Consider the following 12631-nt stretch of genomic DNA (forward strand, 5'->3'; position numbering starts at 1 on the left):
GAGGAAGAGAGAGAGGGAGAGACAGAGAGAGAGGGAAAGGGAAGAGAGAGAGAGAGAGAGAGAGAGAGAGAGAGAGAGAGAGAGAGAGAGAGAGAGAGAGAGAGAGAGAGAGAGAGAGAGAGAGAGAGAGAGAGAGAGAGAGAGAGAGAGAGAGAGAGAGAGAGAGAGAGAGAGAGAGAGAGAGAGAGGAAGAGAGAGAGCAAGAGAGGGAAAGGGAAGAGAGAGAGAGAGAGAGAGAGAGAGAGAGAGAGAGAGAGAGAGAGAGAGAGAGAGAGAGAGAGAGAGAGAGAGAGAGAGAGAGAGAGAGAGAGAGAGAGAGAGAGAGAGAGAGAGAGAGAGAGAGGAAGAGAGAGAGGAAGAGAGAGAGAGAGAGAGAGAGAGAGAGAGAGAACGAGGAAGAGAGAGAAAGAGGAAGAGAGAGAAAGACGAGAGAGAGAGGAAAAGAGAGAGAGAGAGAGAGAGAGAGAGAGAGAGAGAGAGAGAGAGAGAGAGAGAGAGAGAGAGAGAGAGAGAGAGAGAGAGAGAGAGAGAGAGAGAGAGAGGAAGAGAGAGAGAGAGAGAGAGAGAGAGAGCAAGAGAGGGAAAGGGAAGAGAGAGAGAGAGAGAGAGAGAGAGAGAGAGAGAGAGAGAGAGAGAGAGAGAGAGAGAGAGAGAGAGGAAGAGAGAGAAAGAGGGAAAGAGAGAGACAGACGAAGAGAGAGACAGACGAAGAGAGAGAGAGAGAGGAAGAGAGAGAAAGAGAGGAAGAGAGAGAAAGAGGAAGAGAGAGAGTATATATATATATATATATATATATATTATAATTGCAATTGGGATGTATATGCTACTGTTCTGTGTTTATGTACCACTATGTTAAGATTTTGGTATGATGTTAGTATATCCCATATTTTCCGACTAAAGCTTGAGGAGGCACGTAGCGCAAGCTACTTTTACTATTGGTAGAAGGTTTAGGGTGCCTAGTCGGGCACTCTCAACTACAGCTTTCTTATTTGTTCAGACTGACTTAACCGGAAAAGTGTTAAGCAGATCCAGAAATCTATCTTTGCTTTATGTCTTAATACGACATCGATTTCACCAACTAAAATTGTATCCAACCATAACTCATTCAAACCGCCACTTAAAATGTCATAACATGATAGCAGCTACTGCTTGGCTGTGTTGCCTTGGTCGTATGTGGCAGTGTTCAAACGAAAACCGATAAAATGATGTTAAAGGTACAAAATATCAACACAATATACAATAATAAATATCTGGTAACAATTTGATTTATTTTTAAATATGTAGATCGCTTAAATCTATCGAATAGTGTGAACATTATTTATGTTTTTGTTTATTAATTCTAATTTCTATGAATATATTTCTAATAACAAATAGGTCCCTTATATTACTAACTACTTCATTCGCTCATCCTGACTGGAGTGCTGCTCCGTGTTGCCAAATACCTCTCACAAAAAAAGGACAGATCAACTAAACCTAAAACTTAAAAATGAATAAAAAAAAAATATCAAAGAAAACTGAAAATTTCTCATCTTATTCATTTTATTTAGTTGTATAATTGCACTGACATATTTTATTGAAAGCTACATTTTAAGCTAGCTTCCTCAAGGTTAATGTTGGTCATAATGCTAGCAGGCATACACTGCACAAAGGTAAATATTCAAACACTGGCTTTCGTTTTGGTAGATTTGTCCATATTACCTCTGCTTAAATTGTATTCAACCATAACGTAGATGAGCCGTGATCCATGACTTACTGCTAAATTTGTTGTGTTGACGTAGTCGAAGGCGGCCATATTCAGCCTATTTACTTTGGTAAAAACAGTATTAAAAATATAAGTATTCTCCTGCTTTCAATCGTATATTTCATTTTCAATCTGCCCTATTTTTGAGTTAAGTAATTGGCATCAATGATCAAAACGTATCTTTTGCAGCAAACGAAAATTAGACAACATTAAAAACCGATTCACATAATCGATAAGCATATATCTATAAAACAAAAGAGGGCTCCGAACATCAACGACTGTGTGTTACTGTAGTTCTTGTAACGCGGTTATCTTGAACATCTGATGGAATGTAAGCATACTTTAATACCCTAAATGGTATACAAATGAGGTATATGACCAAACATCCCGACCGCCATGAAAGAACTATCTTTCAAGACACGGGTAAAACAGCCAGCTTGAGCACTGGCCGCCAAATGAGACCGGGGGCTTTGCGAATGTGTGCGACATGAACACGGTCATGCTTGCCACTCACAACCAACTCAATACGCCCTAATTTCAAATGCAAAGGCGGAGTGTTGTCCTCGTGTATGAGAACCATAGAGCCAAAAGTGACATTTGGGAGCGCCGAAGTCCACTTTGTGCTAGCTGTAAGCTCGTTCACGTACTCGGCAGACCAACTAGGCCAAAATTATTGTTTGACAGCCGTAATCTGGTCGTAATGATCTAAGTTGGAGATGTTGTTGGTGATAATCTCACGCTCAAGCAAAGCGCGCTGCATCTCCATTCAAAAAGTGTCGTGCAGTGAGAGCGCTATAGTAGTTAGCAAGTGCCCGTGGGAGCCATGGTCAGCCATGCCGTAAGACGGCATAAGACGGTGGCCGACAAGTAGCTGATCATATTACATTTGATCGAGCTACTTACTGACTTGCGCTTATGTTTTGTTTTGTTTGTTTATATTCATTGTTGTCAATTGCAATATTTAAACTTGTAACAAAGTGTTACAATACGCATGTTTATGAATAAACTACACCTCCCCTTTTAAAAGAAATAACGTAATTATATGAATTATATCAATGTTTAAAAAAATTAAAAAATTAATTTAAAAAAAAAATAATTTTTTGTTTAGTTTTGTTGCGTAAAGTTTTAAAATTCTTGTTATTGTTTTTTTTTATTTTTTTTTTTGGAAATTACGAGTTTTTTTTTAATATCTTTTTTTTGATAATGGTTGATCAGATCCTTCTCTAGAGAAATTTACATTAAATGTTAAGTGTAAAACAATTTGAATCAATCCTTATGTACTTTTTGGTTTTTTATTTTTATAATCTATTATGGTATTATAAACATTGGGTTCAATTATTATAATTTTAAAGGGTCCTTCCTTCTAGCTTATGACCTGTTTCATTTCTTAGTAATACTTGGTGGTCTCCTAATTTAATTTTAAAATCAGACACATTCCTATCACAATATTCTCATTGTTTTGCTGTAGACGTAATGTTGTATATTTGTAGATATTTACAAAAGTCGTTAATTATGGAATTCTTGTATTCAGTACCCATGTCCGTAATGCACGTCTTCATTGTACCGTACTTTAGAATAAAGGATTTGAACATAGCATTCGCTACGCTTGTTCCACTTTTATTCGCTATAGGTATGGCAACAAGATATTTTGATAAATCAAAAATAATCGTGACTGCATATTTGTTACAATTTTTTGACTTAGTAGACCAATGGTGTCGAGTAGTACTTTGTCGAAAACACTTATTGGTGTTTCTGTAATGGTTAAAGGGGTCTTAGTGTGCTTGGTAATTTTAGCTTTTTGACATTTCTGACATTTACGTACGTACTCTGTAATATGACGTGTCATATTTGTCCAATAGTAATGTCTTAATTTTTGATAATGCTTTTGAAATGCCTGTATGACCTCCTTGCATGGGTTCATCATGGAATGTAGACAATATTGCTTATTTTTCTTTATCTGTATTTATTTGGGTCACCGGCTTGATTAGCGCTACTTTTAAGTTCTTTAAATACATATTGCCCATATTTTTTAAAGTATCTATTTAAGTGTTTTCAAAGATCTTTTCGCTCGGTGCCACTTTGAGTTGGCTTATCTTATTTATACCGGCTTCTGTTTCAAGCCTTTGGAAGAATTGACCTAGGTCGAGAATTCTATTAGTATATAGATTGCTAATCTCAATTCTTCCTATAACTTTTTTACCATGTTTTAGTAAACAATTGATAGGTATTAATCGCAAGGTCACTACTTTTCGCACATCGTCATTCTTAATGACTTGATATACGTTGGGCATAGAAGCATTTTCAAGATTTTGCCTTGGTAAATTTTCTTGTTTATTTTCATTATTATCTCCTGCCCAGAATTTATTTTGTCTGCTTTGCTGTCTTGTAGTGATTTTGAATACTTGATATTTCATTTCATTTAATACTTTGATGCTTATTCTTGATAACACATCTGCAATATAGTTCAATTTACCCTTAAGATATTATACTGAAAATTAATATTCTTCTACTAACCTTATTCGTGTTAGTCTTGAACTTGGGTTTACTGTTAGGAAGAGGTAAGTTAATGGTCTGTGATCCGTTTTTACTATGAAATGTTTGCAATATACGTATGGACGAAAATGTTTTATTGCCCTGTGGATAGTTGCTAACTTTTGTTCCGTTGTTGATTTTGCGGTCTCGCCTTTTGCTAAGGCTCTTGAGGCGTATGCTACTTCGCACGCTTGCTTACTTGCATCGGTTTTAATGCAAAATTCTTTGCTCTAAAATTCTTTTTCTTCTTTTTCTCTAAATTCAGGGTATTGTAGCAATGATGTCTAAATTAATTCTCCTTTTAGCTATTGAGAAGCTGACTCAGCTGTCCATTCGAATTTTACAGTCTTTTTGCATAATTTTTGATAAAACTTCTGCAATAATTGCGAAATGCAACCAAACTTCTAGCGCTAGCGTCCGTTGGGACTGGGTATTTCTCAATTACATCGATTTTTTTGTCACCTGGTTAGTTACCTATGTCAGTACACTTGTAACCTAGAAAAGTTACTTCGTTCATGAAAAATGAGCATTTCTCTGGAAGTAGCTTAATTTTTATTAATCTGACGATAACCTACTACTAGTCGTCATCTTTTGTCAGTGGAACCTGGTAAAGGTTTTTTAGGTATCAGTAAAAGTGGGCTGTTGTATTCTGATACAGACGGTTCTAAAATTTGTTCGAGTATTAAGTTGTCTACATAAGACTTAATTTTGTTCTTTATGGGTTTGTGCAATTCTATAATGAGATAGTTCTCAGTTGAGAGTGATTGAAGTGTTTTACTTGTGCTCCAAGATTTTTATATATTTTTGCGCTTCCATTCGGCTTCTGTTTCTACATTTTGCATTTATTTATTTAAAAAGCTTTAATTTCTAGTGCAAAGTGCTATCTGTTGTGCAGCGTAAGTCTATGAATTATTTCATTTTATTGAACGCGGCGTCAGTTCCTTGTTGTTGTTAGTGTCTGTTTTGATTCTTTTGTTTTGGCGCTCCCCTGAGCATAGACTTGATTGTGCGTGTGTTCGCTGGTGCATATTTCTACTGGTGCATCGCGATTTGAAAAATTTTTGCTGTTGCCTTTTTCTTCAAACAATAATTTGTTTCTGTACGAATATTTTTTGAGCGCTTGCTTGCTCTATTTATATTCACCGTTTTTCGATAAGCTCTCGCAACTTATGTGCTGTAAGAAACCTTGCACAATTTGTTAATATCTTGCATCTAAATGTGCAGGTCTCACTGTGCGTCATTGCGACAAGATCACTGCCATTTCCAAGAAGGGCTACAGCGGCGTGTGTTGGTCGTGCCCAGTATGCGTCGACAAGAACATTTATTTGTCCAGAATGTATAATTCTGTGAGAAATCAATTCCCCAATGTTGTCAATATCGACTGCTCCAAGCGATTGTTCAAATATTCCTCCTGTGGTATCCCCTGGAGTTGTTCCAGTAGACCCTATAGTTGATCCTGCCCTAGTCACTGAAACTGCTTCAGCACCGTCAGTTTCTGGCCGCAAAGGTAGTATAGCGCGCAATCTAGCCTAGATTGTTAAAAGCAATCACGGTGCCTCACCAACTCCTGTTTTATCTTGAGCCCCATCAGCTCCTATTTTGACTGTTGTAGCCCTTCGTAGGCAAGTTTTTGTGTCCCGACTTTCGTCTGACACTACTTGTGAGTCATTGGTATTGCTAGCAAATCTTCTTCCACCATATCAATAACCAAATTTAATACCTCCACTCCTCGTGAAATCGCAGCATTAAAATGAATGTTTCACATTATTCGTTACCAATTATTTGCGATCCCAAATTTTGGCCTCCTCACATGATTGTTCACAAGTTTAAGCAAAACAAGTGAGAGGTTCTAGTCCGGAGCTCCCGACTAGGGGATCTCCTGAACAATCTTATTCCAACACCAACAGTAGCTAGCGCTACTCAACAGCTACACCAGCAAAAAAAAGATAAAAAATGGTTTCCTCGGTGGGGTTCGAACTCGCAACAGACCGCACTACTTGCCGACGCCTCTACACAACAGCCACACCAATTATTGAGAGTTAATGAGAAAAAACGAATAAAAATTAGCAGCACAGAAAACAATACAATCGGAATTAAAATGCTGTTGATAGAATTCAAAGCAGACGCGAATGAATGTGTGTGTGTACATGTATGCAGAAATTCTTGGAATTTGCGCTAGCTGCCGCAACACATGGGCAGCCAAAAACACATTTTCTTTTGTGTTTCTTAAGCAATCTTGATGAAATTTTCAGCAGTAGGTCTTATTGTACTATGAAATATTCGTGTATTCTCAAATTGACAATTGCATTTAAATTGTGTCTTATATTGCGGGCACCATAAATTGGTTTATTTACTTGATTTATAGCTATGATGTGATAGCGGGGAAGTGATAGCTAAAAATGAAAGATACTTGATATATATATACTATTCTAGAAGCTACATGTCAAGTTTAGTGACTCTAGCTCTTATTATTTACCAAAGTTGCTCTATTTTACTTTATGGGGTCGGAGATGCTTCCTTCTGCCTGTTACACACATTTGCACAAATACATTATACCCCTTTTACCCATTTTTAATGGGTTCAGGGTATAAGAAGCGAAACGAGTCTGTCCCCCTTCCGCTCCCTTCAATACAAGGTGCCGTTACTACCGCAAAAAACGAACTTCGTCTTCCGACCCAGTTTCTATTCATTATCAGAATGTCAGAGGTCTCATTTATAAGCTTAAAATCTTGTTTTTGCTAACACTTCCTTCAATTCGGATATAATCGCGTTTTCAGAAACATGTTTAAATTCAACCATATCTGATTTTAAAGTTTTTTCGAGCAATTTCTTTGTGCATAGAATTGTTCGGCCGACTCGAGGTGGTGGGGTATTAATTGCCACTCTCCAATCAGAACTTTTCTGTTTTAGTACGCCTACTGACGATGCGATTGTCTCAGTTAAGGTGACTTTTTCATCGCGTGATATATATATCACATGTTCCTATGTTCCTCCTTCTTCTGATATTCAAGTTTATATGAAACATATTAAGAAGTTTCTTCACACGTGCGTGATAATGATATATTTATGGTGTTGGGTGATTTTAATTTGCCGAACATCTCTTGGTTATTATTCACTGCCGAAAATTATCTAGTACCCTCAGCACAGCATGTCTTTATAGTTTCGCATGCTAGAGCTTTCGTTGTTTCAAATCAATTCAATTTCTAATCATTTGAATAGAACACTTGATCTTGTATTTGTTAACGACTACCTTATTACTAATGTGTCTAGGTCCACTCCTTTATATCTTCCTGAGGATGTATGACATCCTATTTTAGAGGCTGCAATGTTCAATTGCAATCCTTTTTCTTTTTGTAAACTTGAAGCGTAAATCTTTAAGTTTGCCATTTTCTTTTTCTCTCGGGATGGATAAAGCTAACAATGACTCTGATTCTAACATCTTTCCTAATTTTTCCTAATCAACTTACCAATCCTCTCTCCTTTTTGCTATACATTTTTTAAAATCTTCTTACTCTCCTAGGCCTGACAATATTCCTAGTTGTCCACTCAAGGAGTGTAGTTCTTCCCTTCTTCGTCCATTGCTAAAGCTTTTTAATCTATACCTTGAATCTTCTGTCTTTCCATCTCTTTGGAAAGAATCTTATATCTTTCCTCCCCACAAGAAAGGTGGAAAGTCTGATATACAAAACAGAAGGGGCTTTGCAAAACTGTCCGCTATCCCTATATTATTTAAAAAAAATTATTATTTCGAATTTGCAGCATTTCTGCACATCAGCTGTCTCCCCTATTCAACATGGATGAACTTGATCTATTACTCTTTAAACTTCACCGTGTAGGTTTCCCTCCGTTTTTTTTGCTTTAGATTTGTTCTGATTAAAAAGGTAGGACTCAAAGAGTAATGCTGAGGCTGACTACCTCAAAACAGATTCACGTTCCTTCCGGTGTTCCTCAAGGTAGTCATCTTGGCCCTTTACTCTTTACTCTTTTTATAAATGATCTCTCCTCGGTTATGAAACTTATTCTTTCATACACTAATCCCCTACATCATTCTCGTCTACAAGATGATTTGAACGTTATGCAACTTTGGTGTTCCGCCAATCAATTTATGACCTTCAATCGTACTACACCTTATCTCGTCAGTTATAGAATCAACAATACTCCATTGCAACGTATACTATCAGTTAGTATTTTTGATTCTAAACTCTGCTTTAATCTTTATATAGATAGCATCATTAATGAGGCCAAAGGTGCACTTTGATTCATTAAACGTTGGTCTAAGAAGCTTAACGATCGTTTCATAACCAAACTCATACACATCTCGCCTGTCCGCCCTATCCTTGAATACTGCTCTTGCATCTGGTCTCCGCAGTATAACAATAGCCAGGATCGTATTGAATCTGTTCAGAAGCAATTTCTGCTTTTTGCTTTACGAGGTTTAAATTGGGACCCCAATTCTAGGTTGCCATCCTACTCCAGCAAGCTTCTTCTTCTTGATCTTCCGTCGTTAACCAACTGTAGGACAATCCTCGGTGTTGTATTCCTACATAAGTTGATTGTTGGCGACATAGATTCATCTTTTCTTTTAGGCCGTCTCCAGTTCTCTGTTCAGTCTAGACCTACCAGGAATTATCGGCCCTTATTCTTACCTACGTGCACAACAGTTTACTCTATCCACAGTTCATTTCATATACTATCTGAAAATTACAATAGTTTGTATCACGTTTTCTCCATCGAACTTTCTTTATTTCTAATAAATTGTTGCTTTCAAGATACGGGAACTCACTGACCATTCTCAGCTATGAGTAGAGGCATAGCTTGCCGGACAGGCACCCGGTCGGTGATTTCCCACCACATTCTCTTTATTTTCTTTAATTTTTTTCTTTTCTTTCTTTTTTTTTTTCCTATTTATTGTATTTTCTTAAGTAATATGGTTAATTAGAATTATTTTGAATTTTTGTTCTTCTTAGCTGTAGGCTCTAATAAAAGCTCACTGAAAAAATTAGCTGTGAAAAAGGGGAATTGCTGGCCGGACGGGCAAATAAAACACATACATCGGTCGGTGATGCTATTAGAAAATTGTGTATTCTCATTAGGCTTTTAGCATTTAATTTTTATAATTTGATGTATTGAATAATTAAGAAGACACTCGTTTTTGTCCACCATAAATAAATAAACATACAGGCCTGTCGTCTATAAATCTCAACTTTTGTTTATAAGAGTTATTGTTGAATTTTTTTATTATTCCATTCCGAAAATGACCCTAAATTCCGTACATAGTTAATTTAATAGTTTAGAAAATTGATGGGGAAAATTTGTAATTAATTTGGCTAATAATTGATTTTGTCTTTCGACATTAGAAGGGTTTAGAATATAATATTTACAGAGTGGCTCGTAGGTAATAAGCTGGTGCGCTTTTATTAAGGCACTTGTATGATTTTTCGAAATTTGACCTATGCAGTAGACTATGGGACTATCGATTATATCGATGTTCTTGGTGTTTTGAGAACCATCGATGTTTTCCCAGCACTAACTCTTTTTGAGCAAGAGAAAGCAACAAGTAATAGCCTTTGTCCACTATGCTTAAGAAATGTCACATTTTCGAATTTCACATATTGGTGTTCCATCGGTTGTCGGTAACATGTGAGTAGGAAAAGTACCGCTTCTTTAAATAAACAGCTATGCGCCGCAAAGTTTTCCTTTCAAAAGTCAAATAATACGGAACCGAAGTAGGGGCTCCATTTAATAGACTCTTTGCGGGACTTGGCCAACTTTAAATGTTAAAAACTGTGGGATTATTAAAATTTAAAATTATAATTTAGAGTTACCGCTGGCCTTCGTTGCAATATCAGCTGTTTTTGGTAATGAAAACATTCACATTTTTCACAACATCGAGAGAAAACTCGATAAATCATTTATACATTTTTCAAAAATGTCACATTTTTGTGTGTTTTCTTATGGAAAAACGTACAGGCCGCATTTTACACAATAGTCTTCCTCCACTGGGCTTTGAAATGTCACATTTTCAAGTTTCACATATTGGTGTTTCACCGGTTTTCGGTAAGAATTGAGTGGCAAAAGTACCACTTATTTATAAAATAGCTGATCGAGGTGCATTAATTTACATAAGCGCCGCACAGATTTCCTTCCAGGCAAATAAGTCAAATAATACGGCCCCGAAGTAGGGGCTCCGTTTAATTGACTCTTTGCGTGATTTGGCCAACTTTAAATGTTAAAAACTGTGGGATTACTAAAATTTAAAATTATTATTTAAAGTTACCGCTTGCCTTCGTTGCAATATCAGTTGGTTTATGTTCACATTTTTCACAACATCGATAGAAAACTCGATAGATCATCGCAAAAACACGAACTGTTCGGGGCGAATTTACACAATATTAAAAAATGTGACATTTTTGAAAAATGTGTGAAATGTGTTTTCTTATGAAAAAGCGTACAGGCCGCATTTTACACATTTTGAAAAAATTTGACATTTTCAAGAAATGTGTTCAGTGGACAGAGGCTATAAGTTTTAAATTGCACTTGGCAATATTTTCAAAAGACAACCAGGCAGCTACATGTAGTCAGTGCGGTAAGCTTTATAAAACTTCAGGAAACACAAAAAATCTAATGGACCATTTGAAACGTGTTCAACCCGAATATGCAGAAAAGGTTGCGAAGCCAAATAGCTTAGAAAATTTTTTTTCTAAGGATGTTTATTATTAAAATACATCGGCAAAGAAATTAGCGTTAGACGTGCAGCCGTTTAGTATAGTGAATGACCAGGGCTTTAAGGAATTGATTCAAAAATTAGACCCCCGGTATAAGTTGCCAAGCAAAACTCATTTGCGAAACGTGGTACTTCTAAATGAATATGCCATTGTAAAATCGAAAATAAAAATGGCTTTGAATAAAATTGAAAGTGTCGCCATCACTACAGCTTAAAATCGGCAGCATTGTCAACGAAGCAACTCTTAAATCCAACAAATCACACGTCAGATAATATAGCGGAGTCTTTAACATCTGTTTTTAATGAATGGGCAGTCTTCGATAAAGTGGTAACTATCGTAACAGAAAACGACATAACAATGAAGAAGGCTTTCGAACACCCGAAGACAATAAATTTGCCTTGCGTAGCGAACACAATTAATTTATTAAGTTAAGAAATGTTAAAAGCGGCCAGCATACTGCCATTGCTTACAAATTGCAATAGAGTAATTTCTTTTTTTTAAAGTAGCACAATAGCTTATGAAAGGTTAAAAAAGGCACAAGCGGTGGAGCAGCCATATGGTTTGATTCAAGAGGTTCCAACTCGCTGGAACAGCGCGTATTTTATGATACAAAGATTATTCCTCTTAAATGAAGAAATATCGTCAACTCTTTTAAGTTGTCCAAAGGCTCCAAGTCCCTTTAACGCCAATGAAATTGGTATCCTAAAAGAATTAATAGAAGATCTCGATCCATTTTTTGAGGCAACTGTGTATCAAAAAGTATCGGCGAACAAAATACCGACAATTTTGGTAATAATTCTAGTCATATGCGAGCTATATCAAAATATTAACATATTGCAATCGCAAATAAAATCAAAGGCAGCACTTTGCGCATTTGAGTTAATCAAAAGGCGAATACCAGAAAGATTTTCCCATTACGAAACAAGAACAAGAACTCCACCAACACCACCAGCAACCCCTCTGCAGGAGAACAAACCCGAAAAAGGATTTTACTTTCTTGGAAAGTAAAATAACTCAGAAATTGCAACCAACACGGTTGAATGCCATTATTATTTTGAGACAATATTTCGAGAAACCCAACGAGCCGGAAGACCGAAATCCACTTGTATATTGGATGGTAATATAGTTTAGTAATTGTTAATGCAAGCTACAAGTTTTCAACCCAAAATTGTCATGGTTTGTTTTTTTCTCAGATAAATAGCGAGGGCCTACATAAATAAGTTATTCTTAAATTTCGAATTTTTAGTTGACAACACCACAATTGCCAATACTTTTGTCTGTGACTGTAGGTGTTTGCTGAAGCCGGCAATAGTGGACATGTTATTATATTTAAGTAAGAACTCGAACGAATATTAATAGTGGTATGATCTCACGTGAAATGTATCGGAAAGTTATTTTTTTTATATATAATTTTGTTATTATATTTATATATAATTTTGTTTTATGTTAATATAACTAATGTTTTCTAATTATAATAATTTTTTTTTTTTTTTTGAAAACATCAATAGTATCTATGTTTTGCTTAAAAACAATCGAAAACATCGATGGTCTTGCAACATTGTTATCTAGGGATTCTACTTAGACCTTGTCTAGGTCGTTAGCCCTACTCATGTAATGTTTTCAGAAGAATATC

General features: G+C 36.2%; 1 protein-coding gene across 2 annotated transcripts in view; it reads right to left on the bottom strand.

Moving 5' to 3' along the window:
- Window positions 1–1249: 1249 nt before the first annotated feature.
- LOC135440399 (leucine-rich repeat flightless-interacting protein 2) overlaps window positions 1250–12631 on the bottom strand; it is a 57745-nt gene continuing 46363 nt past the window's right edge. The window contains exon 7 of one of the 2 annotated variants that reach the window (XM_064699523.1): window positions 1250–1479. In XM_064699523.1, coding sequence (XP_064555593.1) covers window positions 1474–1479 — 6 coding nt within the window. In that variant the 3' untranslated portion in view covers window positions 1250–1473. Of the gene's footprint in view, window positions 1480–8925; window positions 8968–12631 lie in introns of those variants that run through there. The other variant, XM_064699522.1, reaches the window with a different exon arrangement.

This window comes from Drosophila montana, unplaced genomic scaffold, assembly GCF_035044405.1.
Source record: "Drosophila montana isolate Dmon_TW-CO22-7 unplaced genomic scaffold, ASM3504440v1 contig_972_1, whole genome shotgun sequence".
In the NCBI taxonomy this organism is placed as follows: domain Eukaryota; kingdom Metazoa; phylum Arthropoda; class Insecta; order Diptera; family Drosophilidae; genus Drosophila; species Drosophila montana.